General features: G+C 34.2%; 1 protein-coding gene across 8 annotated transcripts in view; it reads right to left on the bottom strand.

The window, feature by feature from the left end:
• Window positions 1-19034, bottom strand: part of LOC106664767 (multiple C2 and transmembrane domain-containing protein) — a 131078-nt gene that overhangs the window by 15131 nt on the left and 96913 nt on the right. For 5 of the 8 annotated variants that reach the window (XM_014390758.2, XM_014390759.2, XM_024228154.1 and 2 more), the window contains one exon: window positions 2683-2804. In XM_014390758.2, coding sequence (XP_014246244.1) covers window positions 2683-2804 — 122 coding nt within the window. Of the gene's footprint in view, window positions 1-2682; window positions 2805-12522; window positions 12822-13334; window positions 13494-19034 lie in introns of all 8 variants that reach the window. The other 3 variants (XM_024228152.1, XM_024228153.1, XM_024228155.1) reach the window with 2 other exon arrangements.

The raw sequence follows: 19034 nt of genomic DNA, 5'->3' as shown, positions 1-19034 counted from the left end.
CTTACTCTTTTTGGCATAGCTTCAGAATTATAAGCCTTAATTACTATGTTTTTAGTATTTATATGATTTATTGTATTACGTATGTAAGTATTTATTAGTATTACTGATTCATAAACTGCCAGAAGGCCTGGAGAACTACCCAATTCGGGTTTTGGCAGTTCGGAGTCAGAATTTGATTTGGCTCTAGGGGCTATCGACAGCTAGGTCATTTCAGCCCCCAACACCATCGGTTTCTAAATTCAAACCCATTCACTCATAAATATGTTTTACTATTTACATACCTTAACTCAGGATGGTAGAGTACTTGATATTCCTCTATCACTTATTACACCTATTATATAACTAACCTAATTGAGGGTCGATAGGGTGTTAAATATTCACGCCAATAAATACATTCACTCTCAACACAAGCTACTACAAAACTATCAGTATATATAAAAAAAACCACCCTGTTACCACCGGGATTGGAAGATGGGACAGATTCTCGCTGTCGTGCTCAATTTTCATATCAGATGGATTCCTATGCGATTGCACCCTTCAATTGGGATAGGACATTGAACAACCTTTCTCTATATGCTGGACAGATACATGGGCTATGGTCCAAACATAAGTGTCCGAATGTCAACCTCCCATGGCCTATCCTTAATTGGGTGAAGATGATTCTTCTTTTACGAGTCTTATCTTACAAGGGCTACCATGGTTGATACGATACACCAGATAGTTACATCAATTAGTTGGATATATCATGCTGATTTTGTTTTTATTAGCTCAAAAGTAAATAATTGAGATATACATATAATGCTATATCTTTGTTATTGTGTAAAGCATTGCTTTTTTCCGTTAAATTATACCTTTTTAACTCCAAATTAAGCTTTGGGGATGGTTAGGTTAACTGCAATTTAACATTTTTTAAAATTTCAAATTACCCTACTAAAAAATGCCCTGTTCGAGAATCTTTTATGGATGCATGACCTATTCCTCGGCCCGAAAGACGCGATTGAGAAAGCTTTATAGCCAGGACCACCCCCTTGGCCAACCTGTACTGCGATTTGGGGGTCTTGCCTCCACAACTGCGGAGAGATCAACTCACTCTCGGGTCCTCGGATTCTCTTCGGTGAAGCCTTAGGTAGGGCTGGACTGGCCCTGGGGAAGTTGCTTCGTTTGGGCGACAGACCAACACCCCCCCGGACCCTTCTGGCCGTCCTCGTCGTGATGATCTGTCAAGCTTGCCTAAGTCGTGTACACCTACACATCAAGGCTACGTTCTTTGAACTTTGAAACAAATACGCCGGTTTTAGACTCGTTTTTAGAGCTCCAAAGTTCATGGTGGTCCGACGGCGGACCACGGCGATGGTGTGGTGTGTGCCGTGTATTGCAAGGGGGTGGCCACCTTTGGGTAGTTGCCCCTTCATTGCAGCATATACACGGCGGAAATGTATGCATTTTGGCCTTCTGTGGAGACGGTACGGACCGAGGAAAGCTTTCTCAGCTTTCCTCGTATGTACCGACTCTCTGAGCTCTTTGGGTGGACTTTACATGACTGGTTCTGTGTGGATCCTGTCGTCGTGTTCTTGTTAGAAAGATATGCCAAACTGGAGCGCCTCGGAAAAACGATGGTTGTTGTCTGGGTTTCTGTACTCATCGGCCTGGATGGTAACGTGCAGACGTGGCGGTAAAAGCCGGAACGCTCACGTTCCCGACCGGACCATCACGATGACGGACCACCACTGACGATAAACGAGCCGTAAAAACAATGATAAGGGTAAGATGCCAGCGTCAGTGGGCGGGATCGTCCGAGAGGCTCTTGCGTGTTGAGAGCACGACTTTCACGATGGCCCCACGAGGGAACAAGGAATAGTTCTTACCAGATTAAGAATAGGTCATATGCGGTTGCCACATGGGCAGTTGCTCTTGGGACAACACCCGCGAAGATGCACCCAGAAAGGTGTGTTCCACATTATTGAACCGGGTCATGTCTTTGTTCCTTATAGGTGCGAGTGGCATGCTGCCTGATTTAAAATGGGTTCTCGGACAATAACGAATTTCAGAGTCCCCATTACGCTTTTTAGGAGAATTGGTAATTTTTATTGTATGTAGCCTTAAAACTATGTGTTTTGTGATTCTGTGGTTTGTATAAGTGAGCGTATTTATTAGTGTGAATGGGGAGGGGCTGATGGTGAAACAGAATTTCCAGCTGTGTGCATGATTTGGATCGAAGGCAGAATATATATAAAAGTACCACATCGATCTCAATTAGATTAGTTGGTTACTGTGTGCAGGTCGAGAGAGGAATGTTGAGTACTCAATCTACTAAACGAAATGTGCGCAATGTACATAGGTGTGAATGTATTTATTCGTGTGAATGCATATCGAATGTGTGTTGTCATATTTCGCATGCGCTCGGGGCTGAAATGGCCTAGCTGTCGGATGCCCTTGTAATTAAAAAAAGACGAACAAAAAAACAACAGCAGAAGCAAAAATGCAGGAGAAAGTGGAGTGCGAATCGGGACTAGGATTAGGAAAAACACTGTTTCCTTGAGGCTATAGAACATTGAATACTGTGTTTCTCAATTTAAAAGAAATTGCTATACTCATTACTTCTATTGTCTAACAGAGAATCTTGTGAAAGGAGAGAGTTGTTGCATAGCCACAAGGATGTTGGGGTTTTTACCTGATCCTGACCTTGATGGAGGTGAAGAATGATGTAGTCCTGCTAGCCAGTGTGTTCTGCTCACCGAGCTCGGATGTGCTTTTTGACAAGTGCCTCGCCAACAATCTTGGATCTTGCTCCTCTTCCATTTTCTCTGGAAAGCGAACAAAAACGTACTTTTTACACTTTTGAAGAAAATTTACCAATGGGTACTTAAGGAACTGCTACAATATTTCTCGTGTCAGAAAAAAATGACTGGCGCAAGTTACTGATACAATTTCTTATGTATTTTAAGAAGTTACAAAAATATTATAAAACAAAATCCCTCTATCAGAAACAATGAAAGGGTTGTTAACACTATATGTCTGTCACACCACCGAAAAAACAAGGTTTCGATTTTCACTAGCCCGCCTCTTCACTTGGATAACTGCACTTAGACGTTGAACTTTGAAATAATATTTGATGGAATCCGCTATTAATATCTAAGTAAGCAGATGTAAATAATTCTCTCGCTATCTCACTGAAATGGTAATGTATTAACTTCAAAGTGGTTCAATGAAGCTCGTTTGGCTTTTCTTATTAACGGCGAGAGAGTACACTTTTCATCGGCCATTTCTAATATTTAAATAATAAATAAATATATATATAGTCAGTTACTTTGGAAGATAATCACAAAATCGACTTCTTTCCTGTTTTAAACTTTGTAAACTACTTCTGACACTCTAGTCCTATAATAGCATCTTCGCCGGGTACAAAACGGATTGCTTTTCCCACTCGATTTAAGTTCTTTTCTTCATTATTATAAAATTGTAATAACATGGAAAATTGACTGTTTTATTTTCACCTTGCCAACAGGATTGGATCATTGGAAAGTTTCCTAATATCATAGCCGACTTGTTTAAATAACGTTAGATTCTTAAAATTTGTCAGCTCCAAACTTCCGGAAATAAGGAAATGTATTTTATTGAAAGGGAATAAATTAACATTAATGTGAAATAAAGTGTAATGAAAAAATTAGTTGAAAAAAAATGAGCCCCTTATTTAAAGCATCTGCACGACCACTCGGTCTTGAAGGCTTAGTATAACCGGAGCGCCGTTTATTTAATTTTTCGTTTTTCTTTTCACTGAAAAATACCTGTTTGAATCGAAAATAATCATTGAATTCCAAAGTTCATTTTTACTATTTTAAAACCCATGCCCTGTATTTTTTCGAAATTTCCAGTACATCTTATCCCTTGTGTTTATCAGGTTTTACTGTTTGTTTCAGTTTGGTTGTTCTGCTTGATTTTTAAGTAAACTAAAGTGGCTCAAAAACTGCAAAAAAATTATTTGAAAAGTTAAATTTATGGTGAAATCTTTTCCCAAATTTATATTTGTATCATGAAAATTAATTCCATAAGAATTAAAATTTACAGGCTGAAAAAACAATCATAGAATAGTTTACTGAATTAAAAGAGCTCCCCATTTATTGTTGGAAATGCTTCGAGGACGACCGCTATTCGTTCATTAGACGAACTTCTTCCTACCAGTCATCTTTAAAACACAGCGTTACAAATTTTAAAAATTCAAATGCTCAGTTTCAAAGAAAATGTAACAAGTTAAGCATTGAGGGTGATTTCGGTTTTCACACTCTGTCCTTGTCTGTCTGTCTGGCTTTGCACACGCCAAACTTCACAGCTGAGTTTGAATCAGTTAATATTGGTCAAAACAGAGAATAAATTGATGACCAATGCCCCGCATTTGTTCAAAATTTCCATTGTACTTATCCCTTGTGTCTATCTGATTTTACTGTTTATTTCTGTTTGATTGTTGGTGTTATTCTGCTAGAATAAGGCTAAATAATTAAATTGAAATTGAGTGATTTTTAAGTAAATAAACTGAAGTGGATCAAAAGCTGCAAAAAATTATTTGAAAAGTTAAATTTATGGTGAAATCTTTTCCGCTGTTAATTATAAAAAGGAGATCATTTTTAGAAACTAACACTGAAAATGATTAGCTTAGTTAGAGGTTGTCAAAAAGAAAAAACTAGTCACTATTCTATTTCTTTTCACTGATTCGTCCGCATAATTGTATTTCTGTGGACTTTGAAATAATATTTGATGAAATCGGCTTTTAATATATAAGTAAGCAGACGTAAATAATTGACTTGCTTATTAATACCGAAAGAATACACTTTTCATTGGCGGTTCTATTCTTTAAATCCGTAGGTCGTCCGATGCTTTGGGAGAGAATAACAAAATTGATGTCTTTCTTGTTTCAAACTTTGTTTGAAAGTTTGCTAATATCGCAGCCGACTTGTTTACATTATAAGATGAGGTTCTTAAAATTTGTCAGCTCCAAACGTCCGGTAAGAAGGAAATGTATTTTATTAAAAGGCAATAAATTGACATTAATGTGAAATAAAGTGTAATAAAAAATTTGTTTTTGGGTTGAGCCCCTGATTTAAAGCGTCTGCACGACCACACAGTCTTGTAGGTTTAGTATAACCGGAGCGCCGTTTATTTAATTCTTTTTCCCGTGAGAAATATCTCTTTGAATCGAAAATAATCATGTGCATTGAATTCCAAAGTTCATTTTTATTGTAAAAACATTTTTAAATTTCGTGAAATTTGTATGATTTTGGTCTGAATCATTGCCTCCAACAGGGTGGAGATTCTTGAAATAAGAACTAATTTTTAAATGCTAGAAATATAATCATTGAATATAAATTACTGTTAAATGTCAATGTTAAATCCTTACAACTCTTATTTCGGTCGTCTCTGGTAGGGTGCTGTGAAATCTGCTAAAACATAGCCCATCGCCTTTTCAGAGATTCGAACCAAAAGTTTGACATTCTTCCGTATCAAAGCAGTTTTCAACCATTCTACTCGTTACCTCCTTCTTACCGTTGATCATTTTTTTGCATTTAATCCCTTGAAATTTTTTTCTCAGAAAATGAAAGACCTTTATCGTTCATGAAAGTTGATTAATGTTTTATCCACGAACATAAATAAATAGATGTGACTGAAAGCAATTTGACGCCAAAAGTCTAGCCGCAAATTTGATAATTTTGTAGAGTTATATTCTTTACATTTTCAAAGCCCGGAATTTCATTGAACCAATTTCATTATGTGCAAAAAATGGTAGGTTAGTATAAAAACTTTTCGTTAAAACAAACAGTCGTTACTTCTTTAAAAAGATAACACTGAAAAATGAGACGGAGTTTAAAATTCCGGTCATTCATGCCCTTAAAAATGACCTCTTGGGTGGATTACGATATATCAAGTGGAAAAGATAATAATAATAAGATGAATTAAAGACATTATAAGTAAAAATTTCACATTAAATTCTTAAAAAACTCTTATAACCGTTTTCTGCCAAATTGGAATCATAAATTAGGGCCCGAATGTTCAATAATTCTGCTTTTATTTTGATGTTATGAGGTACTGAGGAATTTATAGTTTTGACACATTATGGCTAATCGATCTGGGTTATGTGGTCGTCGTCCGTAATAACTAATCACTGCTAAATCCTCTCTCTGATTTGACACGTCTGTATATATAAAACCATGGATGAGGAGCACCGTCCTACTTCCCAACTATACAAATTTTGGCTGATCATCTTTACACGCTGTTATTATGTTAGAGAGGAAGCTTGTTTTACCAGGGGTAGTTCATCACATTTTCATCATTCTCGGTCTGTGGGTTCCTTGATGAATTGAAGGCATTATAAGAAAAAATTTAAGATTAAATGTTTTAAAGTTGAAAAGATAATATTTTCCGATGAAATCTCGTTATATTTCCGACGGCTTCTTTTTTCCTATAAATGTGGTTCAGTTGTAATCAAGTATTGCAGAAGGGCAGGCGAAGATCTTCTACAAATGGAACATAGGGGCACTCCTTTTGACAAATTTTTTCCTTTATGTCCTTGTATCCGTAACAACCAACAGGGTTCCTTCGAAAAAATCACAATAGTTCAGTTGTTTCGGACTGTTATTTAGTTTTTCCTTGTCAGTGTCATGTTTATATTTCTTATATAATGTTTCTAGAAAGATAATAACATATTGTGAAATAAATTTATATAATAATAATAATATTAAGGGCTTAAAGATTTTAATATACCTTATAGCTGAGTTTATAATTTTAGGTTAGGTTGGCAATATTTGTATTGTCATTGAGATTATAGTATCGCATGCAAAAAATTATAGCATGTTTTGTTTTCTTAAAAAAAATTGAATAGTCAAGTGTTTTGTAATTTCTGTGAAATTCAAATAATTTATTAAATTCTATGACTTGTATTTATTCATCTGTGAGAAATAAGAAAGCATTTATTTAAAAAAAGGATCAATTTATGTAGCAAAATTAAAACATCCATCTGTCTGGATGACAAGCCGGGGTTAAAACAACAATGAACCACCAAAACCTTCTATTCTTTTATTATTTTTTTTTTCAAAAAGAAGAAAATGAAACTGAACACCTCGCCTAGGGGAAACGTATAAAGTCCAATTTATATTTGTATCATAACAAATTAATTCCACAAGAATTAAAATTTACAGACTGAAAAAACAATCATGAAAGAGTTTACTGAATTAAAAGAGCTCCCCATTTATTGTTGGAAATGCTTCGAGGTCGACCGATATTCGTTCATTACACGAACTTCATCCTACCAGTCATCTTTAAAACACAGCGTAACAAATTTTAAAAATTCAAATGCTCAGTTTCAAAGAAAATGTAACAAGTTAAGCCTTGAGGGTGATTTCTGTTTTCTTACTCTCAGTCCTTGTCATTCTGGCTTTGCTCACTCCAAACTTCACAGCTGATTTCTGCTGTAGTTTCGGTTTTATGTAGCAAACTCTGTAGTGTGATTAAGCAACTTCCTTACCTAAAATTTCAATCAGTTAACTGGACAAAATAAATTGATAACCAATGCCCCATATTTGGTCGAAATTTTCATTTTATCTTATCCCTTGTGTCTATCTGATTTTACTGTTTGTTTCTGTTTGATTGTTGGTGTTATTCTGCTAGAGTAAGGGTAAATAGTTAAATTGAAATTGATTGAATTTTAATGATCAGCCAAACTGAAGTGGCTCAAAAGCTGCAAAAAAATTATCTGAAAAGTTAAATTTATGGTGAAATCTTTTCCGCTGTTAATTATAAAAAGGAGATCATTTTTAGAAACTAACACTGAAAATGATTAGCTTAGTTAGAGGTTGTCAAAAAGAAAAAACTAGTCACTATTCTATTTCTTTTCACTGATTCGTCCGCATAATTGTATTTCTGTGGACTTTGAAATAATATTTGATGAAATCGGCTTTTAATATATAAGTAAGCAGACGTAAATAATTGACTTGCTTATTAATACCGAAAGAATACACTTTTCATTGGCGTTTCTGATCTTTAAATCCATAGGTCGTCAGATGCTTGGGAGAGAATAACAAAATTGATGTCTTTCTTGTTTCAAACTTTGTTGGAAAGTTTGCTAATATCGCAGCCGGCTTGTTTACATAATAACGTGAGGTTCTTAAAATTTGTCAGCTCCAAACGTCCGGAAAGAAGGAAATGTATTTTACTGAAAGGGAATAAATTAACATTAATGTGAAATAAAGTATAATAAAAAAAATTGGTTCTCGGCCGAGCCCCTGTTTTAAAGCATCTGCACGACTACACGGTCTTGCAGGCTCAGTATAACCGTAGCGCCGTTTATTTAATTTTTCCTTTTTGAAAATGAAAGCCCTTTTACGTTTTGGCATAGTTTAATTCCATCGGAGTTTCTTCATGCACTGGTTTTCCTAATTAAATTTATTGAATTGCAAAGGCACAGGAATGCTTAAAACGATATGTCGACATTTTCTTGGCCTACTTTTATCATCCATAAGATATATCTTGGTTCGGATCGAATTACCCATGTAGCCGCCGATCACAATCTTTGGTTGAATTTTCATTTGCTTTCTAAACTGTTACCTACTTCTTAACATCTGACTTTTATCAATAAACCTCATATTTTATGTATATATTATTTCTAAAGGTAGGTTGGGTGGCGTCGGGGACCGCAATGGTTGTAATGCCGAACTTTACTCTAAGGGAAAGGTCCCAGGTTCGATCCTAGTTTAATTAAATCGATCATTTTGCTAGATATTAAGAAAAATAATATCTTATTTTTTCTTTGGATTATCTTCACCTTATCTCACTAGGCAATAAGCGTTATGCCCTCTGGGCTGACTCTTATAAACGTTTTCGACCAAATTGTGATCATAAACTAGGGCCCGAATGGTCAATAATTCTGCTGTTATTTTGATGTTAGTGAGAAATTGAGTAAGGTATTGTTTTGTATCATATGAGAAAAAGCATTGACTTATTTAATCGATATTTGAATTTGTTAAAAAGCCGTTAAGTTTGCATGATATTTCACAACTGTTAGTATTTCGCTTGAGTAAAGGGACCTGTAGTACCATGAGTTATTTTAAATTCTCATTTATGAAAGTGGATTAATGTTTTATCCTAGTCTTTAAGTAAAAACACGTGACGGGAAGCAACTTGACGCCAACGATCCGGCCCCAAAGCCGATAAGTTCGTAAAGTGATATATCATGTTACTGAACGAAACACAAGAAAAGCCCGTTAGTTATCAACTTACTAGCAATTTACCCCAAGAAAGCCCCCACCCCCAAGATTACTTCACTTATTGCTCAACCCATAGGGAAGATCTCAGACAAAACGACTATTAAAAAATAAAATATCAATTATATAGCTGTTTGAAAATCTTCAGCTCTTCTTTTGCTTAAAAAAAATAAAACTTCGTTACATTTTCAATCAAAAACCCTCGGGGTTTTGGTATTTGTGAAAAAAATTGGAAGTATTAAGGGTTTATTATTGAGGTTTTTTATTATTATAGGCGTTAAAAAATTAGCTTTTGAACATAATTAACAAAGATTCATATTCATTTAAGTTAATCAGCTGGAACGGTTTTTTGCGGCGGGCGAGTGGTCAGAGCGTTCGACTCGTAAATATTTGTCACGCTTGAAGTTTCCTGGGTTCGAATCCCATCCCGCCCATAAATTTTAACTTATAGGAAAAAAGTATTGTAAAGTGGTCCTCCTCGTCCGGTACCAAACATTAGTTAAACGTTAAGTAACCCTCTGTTGTATTTATTAGGTTTTGTGGTCCGCTGAACCGTATAAATTCTTTTCAATTAGTTAAGGTTTTGGTTGAGATAAAAAAGTCAGTGTCACAAGCGGGATTCGAACCCACGACCTTCGGCTAAATACCCGCTGCTCTACCACTTGAGAACCACAAAACCTAATAACTGTGTACTTCACTAAAGCTCTCCGTGGCCATTTCATTTGTCGCCGAGAATCAAATAGATTACACGACATTTGAAAAATGGCAAAAAGGAGGGAAAATTCAAAAGGTGGGTTGAGATGGGAAGTCACGATAGCTCAAGTGGTAGAGCAGCGGCGTATCTAGCCGGGTTCGAATCCCGCTTGTGAAACTGACTTTTTTTACCTCTGTTGTAAGTTTATCCTCCTCTACGTGGCATACCAAAAGATCTAATTTTTCCGTACCTCTCATTTCTCCCCGGTTCGAAATTTTTCCGTTCTGTCAACAAATTTATTATCACTAAAAACGATCTATCCATAAAAGTCATGCTAATTGGTCGATATCAATTAAAAAACAAAACAAAAAAACAATATGATGAAATTTATTTAGAAATCGTGAAATGTGGTCTGGTGTGATGTAGGTTTCAGAAAAACATTTTCTTTATCGTGCCCACGTTTCGATCTTTATTGAGATCATCTTCAGAGCCTGGGATTTACAAACATTGTTAAATATAACAATTACATTTTGGATGTGGAAAAGTGAATTTATACAATGCAAAATATATTTTTTATATATTCCATCAAAGTATTTCTACTCACTCACAGAGTAAAGCAATATATCTATGATTGCAAAAAACTAAGCAAAATCCTACAGCACTCGCTACCCACCATCTTGAACACAAACACAATTTCGACTTCAAAACTCCAAAAGTATTACACACAGAACAAAACAAACATAAACGTAATTTCTTAGAAATGGTTTATATCAACAGAGATAAACACAGCATCAATTACAGAACAGCCAATATCATTAATCAAATTCAATACAGATAACATACCTATATCATCACATTACATTTCACACATCAAATATTTTTCACATAGTCTAATTTCCCAACAATTTAGCTTTCCTTTTCCTATTTATCCCCTTCTATATAATTCTGAAAGGATAATCTGGCCGAACCATTACCAACACATTTTTCCCCTTCGTCGGCTCTTTTCACCTCAAAGAAGCCGACGCCTTGTACAAAAATGTCTTTTCTATACCGACTTCCTTCCCCACCCCCTCAAAATCCAACGTATAAAAACATAACAGCGATATCTCACTGTCACTCTCAACACGACAAGGATGTCTCAATTACGCAGAAGACAAACAGTTTGAGTGAGTAGAAATACTTTGATTGAATATATAAAAAATTTATTTTGCATTGTATAAATTCACTTTTCCCACACCCAAAATGTAATTGTTATATGTAAACAATGTTTGTAAATCCCAGGCCCTGAAGAGGATCTCAATAAAGATCGAAACGTTGGCACGATAAAGAAAATGTTTTTCTGAAACCTACATTACACCAGACCGCATCTCACGATTTCTGAATAATTATCGATTAACGGTCACTAATCACCACACAATATGATGAAATTTGTAATTTCAGATTAAACATTTTTTTAAAGAATTCCATTTTCTAGCAGGGTTGTATACATGGAAAATAATACGACTTGCATTATAAAATGTGTCGTTTTTTTCGAATAAAAAGTACTATCCTAGAGAAAAACTCGTCAAAAATTAAAGATTTATTTATTTTCATTTTTTTTCAAATACACTGAGAGCCATAAAATTCCGCCCACTTGTGATATAACTTGATCTGTATATAATTTTATATATTCATCCAAGTTTCTTATTTTTTAACATTTATTTTTTTAAAAAAGACGGACGGATAAAATTTGTTTTAATTGTGTTTCAGATTTTTTAAAATATTTCAATATGGCGTATTTTCTCCTTTTGCCATAATTACATCTCGAAGACGCCTCGGCATACTTTCTACCAGTCTGGAAATGTCTACTTCCTGGAGTTTAGTTCATTCTTCGCGAAGAGTCCTTTCAAGATCGTGGAGTGTATCAAGTGATGGACGTGCTCTTATTCGTCTTTTGAGGTTATCCCAAAAATGTCCGATGGGATGTCCATGTCTGGAGAACACTGAACAGTAACAAAACTTCGAAAACTGATATGAACACAAAAACGTACAAAACTAAGATAATTTACTACTTAATCTTGATCTACAGCAATATATGATTGTTGATTTACATAAGCTCAAATCCGCAGAAGATTTTGCATAAACCCACACATGTGCAGAGTTGAGCCTAACACTTCTCGCAGTTCACCATTAATTCCAATTTGTAATTTACAGTAAATTACCGGCAGGCCTGGAGAACCACCCACCGTGGTTGGCTCGAGGAGCTAACAGGTCATTTCATCCCAAAACGCAATCACTTAAAAAAAAAAAAAAAAAAAAATACACACTTTCACTATAAGAGAATCTATTTATTTGTATGCGTGTACATTAGTAACAGCTGTATAACTTGGGCGTTGCCCAGGGGGATAATATAAAGTTTTATTTTAAACATTATTTTGAGTATACGTAATTCAATCGCTTGTTTGGGGGTATATATAAATTAGATGAACATAATTTAAAGTTTAAACTTGTCCAAACTTTACTCATACTTTCAACAACCACAACTGGATGCAAGTTATATTCAAAATTTGAATTATAGTGAAATGCAATACCATCAAGTTTTACCAATTGATTTAATCGATTCATTTCCTTGCATAACCAACGATTGTCACGTTGTTCATTTTGATCCCAATAGGGCAAAGTTTGTCTTAGTTCTCTAATTCTTGCTCGGCTTGCTTTGTTCGTGCTTTGTGGTGAGATGATTCAGTAGCATATGAATTATATTTTGTCTATTTCCCTGTGTTCTTCCTTGTTCTGTTTCTTTTTGTCTTTCATCTCGTTTTCACTTGGCAACATTCGTGCAATGACAAATATTTTTCGTTTTGGTACCACTTTAAACAAAAAACGCAATTCCAACAGCGATTCTAAAACAGCAGAGTCAAAAATACAAAATGTAAGATTAAACATAATTCATAATTTCACTAATTTCGTGGTCCGTTTGACCAATTAATATATTACAATTAATTAAGGTTTTTAGTCGAGACAATTGAAAAATGGCAAAAAGGAGGGAAAATTGAAAAGGTTCGGTTGAGATAATGTCCGAGCGGATCGAGGTCACGACAGCTCAAGTGGTAGAGCAGCGGCATATCTAGCCGAAAATCGTGGGTTCGAATCCCGCTCGTGCCATTGACTTTTTTGTCTCGACTAAAAACCTTAATTAATTGTAATAATTCATAATACAGCAAAATCATCTCAATTAATTACAAAACATTGAAAAACTTCACTAACTCTTCGCAACTTCACATTTTATAAAATTCAGAATGTTAATAACTTCAATTGGCTCAACAACAGCACTACCTTTAATTTAAACTGACCAAGTTCGGTAAAACAATTTTAATGACATATCATATACTTTATAACTGTTTGTGCATACTTACTTGTATATCAAAATCGGTTTTTGTAATCTTTATCTTTGTATACTACATAAACGTTCACTTGGAGCACTTTTCTCAATTGTGATGGTTTGGCTGTGTGGAACGGTCGTCGGTCAAGCCACACATGCCGGTAGTTAGTTCTCCAACCTACACCACTGCTGCCTATAGTAAAGATACAACGGTGAAGTTTTTATCTTGATATTTTTACATCAGTAATTTGTGCGACATAGAGTGTAAGCGAAGTTTATGGGTCTATTGGCTGTTAGACCACCAAATCGGAATTTGAAAGACGCGGAAACGTGTATTATACGGGAAGCCGAAGGCCGACTGGACAGCGCTGACATCAGTGAAAACAGATGTGAGAATGGACGCCACAAATTCCTGAAATCTATCTTTTTTTATATATCCTGACGGCCATTATTTATATGCCGATTTTATAACTAAATACTACTAGTTACTCAACTAAACTCGCCCGGCACGAATAAAAACAAAGTGTGAACGTTTCATCGAAATCGGTATATATTTATTTATATATATAGATTTTGGAAAGCCTATAATTTAGACTTAACTCATTGAAATTAATAGATAAAATGAAGCTTATCTATGAAATAATAATAATAATATAACATAATAATATATTTTTATTTTTTATGACTATACACACAATATTGCTTTTTCGTGTTGTTTTTAACCCTTTATGGCCTAATGTTGTCTTAGGGTAAGATGAAATTCAGAAATTTTTAAAAAAATTAGCAGTGAAGCAGTTTAGTGATAGATTGGCGCCAAATAAACAAGTGTTGCCAATTGCAAAAACAGAGCGGGAACAACACTGCGACCGTCTAAACTCGCAGGACTTCCGACTAACCTTAAAAAAATTACTAAAGTTATCATTGCTCTGAGTGTTAAATTATAACTTGTAATAATTAATTATAATAATTAATTAAACTGTAATTTGATTTTTGGCAAATATAACAATAGATACAAGATGCAGTGGTGGGGTGAAGTGCTAGTTGTAGAGAGAGAAGATTCCAAGTGGAGATTTTAAATTGCGTTGTTGTGTGCTTGTGTTGCTAATGAACGGGATGAAAAAATTGAAGGGAAAACTCTGCACCCGCCCTAAACTCATGGGATTATCTAAGCTTCAACAAAGTTGTTAAATTTGGTGTTGCCCCGACAAGAAAGTGTTCATTCGTTTTCAATCGACGTGTCAATTTTGGTTGGCATTCTGGTTATTTTTTTAAAAAATTTGTGATTCTTCTTTTGGCAGATATTGCCTTGAATCGTAGATTTTAAGCCATGCAGAGGTTTTTCGACGAAAATCCTCAACCATTTAAATGCTTGAAATATTTAAACAATTCTGTTGGTCAGAAGTACCTGATTTTTCAGAAAGTAGTAGGAACTTTGTATGATTAAAGGACTCTATTAGTGAGGTGCTACAGTTGAACGGATATAATTAAATTATGAAATTGCCCCTGGACATCAATAGGCCAATTATAAACCTCTTCTTGCTAAATTGCCCATTAGGCAAATGGAAAATCTCACTTTCTCATAAACTTAATGGAACCCGGTTTGAGAATTTCTCAGGACTTTTGTACCCGATTGGCCAAAGGGCAAAAACTGTTTCTAACCGAGTTGGCAGATAAAACAAAACACACCCAACATTTACTCAAAACAGTGTCGACTTCATCATTTTAAATGAATTCTACCAGGAGTTAAACTGTAAAACTGATGTACAACGAAACTCTTGTATTGTACTTCTCAGATTTTGTTTATGATCTTACGATTACAATTAAACGGGAACTTGAAAGAAACCGAGATCCAATAGCATCTTAGCGTTTCTCGACAAAGTAACCTTTATAACCTCAAAGTAACCTTATTTAATTTCAAATGAACAGTTTTTAACTTCAAAATAACACTTTTTAACTTCAAATTATCTAATTTTTTAATTTCCTATTAAAATTTTTAATTTCAAATTAACACTTTTTAACTTCTGTTTAACCCTTTATAATTTCAAATAAACAGTTTTAACTTCAAATGAACACAACTTCAAATTAACTATATTTTTATTTCCTATTAAAATTTTTAATTTCAAATTAACACTTTTTATCTTCAATTAACTAATTTTTAATTTCCTATTAACATTTTTAATTTCAAATTAACACTTTTTATCTTCAAATTAAATATTTTTAATTTCCTATTAAAATTTTTAATTTCAAATTAACACTTTTTAACTTCAGATTAACCCTTTTTAATTTCAAATGAACAGTTTTAACTTCAAATGAACACCTTTAACTTCAAATTAACTAATTTTTTAATTTCCTATTAACATTTTTAATTTCAAATTAACACTTTTTATCTTCAAATTAAATATTTTTAATTTCCTATTAAAATTTTTAATTTCAAATTAACACTTTTTAACTTCAGATTAACCCTTTTTAATTTCAAATGAACAGTTTTAACTTCAAATGAACACCTTTAACTTCAAATTAACTTATTTTTTAATTTCCTATTAAAAATTTTAATTTCAAATTAACACTTTTTAATTTCAGATTAACCTTTTATAATTTCAAATAAACAGTTTTAACTTCAAATGAACACTTTTAACTTCAAATTAACTATTTTTTAAATTTCCTATTAAAATTTTTAATTTCAAATTAACACTTTTTATCTTCAAATTGACTATTTTTTAATTTCCTATTAAAATTTTTAATTTCAAATTAACTTTTTATCTTCAAATTAAATATTTTTTAATTTCCTATTAAAATTTTTAATTTTAAATTAACACTTTTTAACTTCAAATTAACCCTTTTTAATTTCAAATAAACACCTTTAACTTCAAATTAACTATTTTTTAAATTGCCTATTAAAACTTTTAATTTCAAATTAACACTTTTTAACTTCAAATGAACACTGTTAACTTCAAATTATCAATTTTTTAATTTCCAATTAAAATCCTTAATTTCAAATTAACACTTTAATATCAATTTAACAATTTTCTTAATTGTAAATTAACATCTTTTTTAATTTCACATTTAATTAACCCTTTTCATTTTTGAACGTCAAATTAACCCTTTTTAAATTCAAAATAACAGTTTTTAACTGTAAATGAACACGTTTTAACTTCAAATTAACCATTTTTTTTGAAAGCATTAAAAAATATATATACCATCTCCTAAGTATGAAATATAAGCATATAATGCAAAATTTCTGTGTTTTTTCAACATATGAAAATTAATTACACTTAAAATAAAAAATTATGTAAAATTAAGTATATAATAACATTATTTAGGACTTAATAATTAGAATAAATAGGGACTTGTTAAGGCAAAGTCTTTTAGTGCTCCAAATGATTTGATATCACAGACTAGCTTTTGGAGATAAGGCGGCCATTGTGCTGAGGTGATGGTCTTTCGCAAACGTTCTCTTTCTGCATTGAATTTGATACAGCTGAAGAGTTTATGTTCTGCGTCTTCTTCAGTGCTGCAAACAGAGCATAAAGGGCTTTCTCTTTTCTTATATTTATGAAGATAGCTTGCGAAGTTTCCATGTCCTGATAGCATTTGGTTGTTCTTAGAACCGTAGGAAAGTTCAATTTATCTTCTTATAGTCTTTGTCACAAAGTTTTTTATTTTATTGCATTATTTGTGAGAAAAATAAGGATCAAATCAACTCATCAAACTCAAATGTTTTATTTTATAACCTGGTATTGATTTATTTAAAGAGGCCAGGTTAGTGCCATTACGTATAGTTTGTGAAGCTCTAAGGCCCTGGATCGTTGTCTATACTTTTCAAAGTTAATACCATTTTCGAAAAAAAATCACAGGCATTTGGAAGGCAAAAAATTTGATAGAAAAATTTATTTTTTGACTTTCCAAAAATTTGTATTCAGGGTTTTTATCGAGTGCAAAAACAAATATAAATCTTGTTTCTTGATAAAAAAATATTTGAACCTACTTTGCTACGGTTTAACGGTAGCGTAGCCTCAACGATTGCTTGCTATTCTTAACACGTGTTCTCCGGAAAAACATAAAGTACTATCCATTACATTTAGTGGTCTATTGACCAAATTACTTCTTTTAATTAAATAATCTTTTTACGTAAGGTTTTGTTTGAAATAAAAAGCTAGTGTCACAAGCGGGATTCGAACCCACGACCTTCGGGTCAATACGCCGCTGCTCTAACCACTTAAGGACGATAAGCACGAACTATCGTGACTTCGGAAGATAATCATCAATAAAGTACAACTTATAATATCTACTGGATACAAATAAATATTTAAAAAATGTCGTTAGTGCGAGATCAAGAGTTATGTGAAATAAAAACAGTATTTGTGAAATAAAAATTGGTTCTAGGTTGAGCCCCTGATTTAACCACGCATCACGTCCGCACGGTCTTGTTGGCTCAGTAGAACCGGAGCGCCGTTTATCTTCTCTCAGTTTCGGGTATGATGGCATTCTTTCAATTAGACTTTCTATGTCACCGTTTATTGAGCAAATATATTTAGACTTCATTTGGCTTGTCTCTTTTGACGTTGAAGGGTTTGGTGAAAGAATTGACTTTTCATCCACCACAGACAAGATTTATACCCGCTTAATTAAAAACACATCGTTAATTTAACGAGTTGAATTTTTTTTAAACAGTGTCGAATAAAAAATATAGACAATACTTGCTAACGACACACAGTATAACGAGATGGACAAAAGTTTATTTATTTATTTTTGAAATAGCTTTATTTATCTTCATATTAACAAGAGTAGGTATCATGAATGAACTTTTTAGAAAAAGGTCGAGGGGTCAGAAATTCCATGGTCGGCGGTGGGAATCAAACCCGTGGCGAGCGAAGTTTCGTGGATTACTTCTGAATAAATTTGTTTCCAGAAAAAGCTCTTTTTTAAAAATTCCAGAGAGAGAGTTAGAGAGTGTGTGCGAGAAGGATAGGGTGAAGGGAAGAGAGAGAGGGAGAGAGTGTGTGCGAGAGGGATAGGGTGAAGGGAAGAGAGAGAAGGAGAAAGAGTGTGCGAGAGGGATAGGGTGAAGGGGGAGAGAGAGAGGGGGAGAAAGAGTGTGCGAGAGGGATAGGGTGAAGGGGGAGAGAGAGGGGAGAGAGAGAGAGAGAGAGAGAGAGAGTGTGAGAGAGAGAGAGAGCGAGTGAGAGAGGGTGAGGGATAGGGTGAGGGGGAGGAAGCGGAAGAGGGAGATGATGAGGAAGAGGGCGAGGGTGAGGAAGAGGGAGAGGAGGAGTGGGAGAGAGACGGCGTAGGAGAGGGAAAGGGAGAGGAAGCGGAAGAGGGAGAAGGCGAGGAAGAGGGAGTGGGAGAGGGAGAGGGTGAGGGAGAGAGAGAGTGTTCATTGGTCATATTTGTAATGAATACATTTACAGTTTGAAACGCGTTGATTCAAGTGATTACTGAAGTGTTTTTGAAATCAGGCACAACAAGAGTACAAGCTGAGCTTCAGTTTATTTACGATTTGACTTTATAAAATATTAATAGAAATAACCAAATAACCAATAAGCCAAGCTGAGAAGGTTAAGAAAGACGTCGGTCCCTGGTCCACGGGGAACGGGTCAAAAAGGGAAAAGGCCATACTGGCAAGACACATACAGGAATAACTCATGGGGAGAGTATGGGGAGACTTCCGTTATGCAAGGATAGAATAACGTAGAGAAAGAGAGGGAGAGAAATGGAGAGATAATTTGACTTT

This window comes from Cimex lectularius, unplaced genomic scaffold, assembly GCF_000648675.2.
Source record: "Cimex lectularius strain Harlan isolate CLEC.00 unplaced genomic scaffold, Clec_2.1 scaffold154, whole genome shotgun sequence".
In the NCBI taxonomy this organism is placed as follows: domain Eukaryota; kingdom Metazoa; phylum Arthropoda; class Insecta; order Hemiptera; family Cimicidae; genus Cimex; species Cimex lectularius.
Note: the sequence above shows the minus strand (reverse complement) of the source record. Positions and strands in the feature narration are given on the sequence as shown.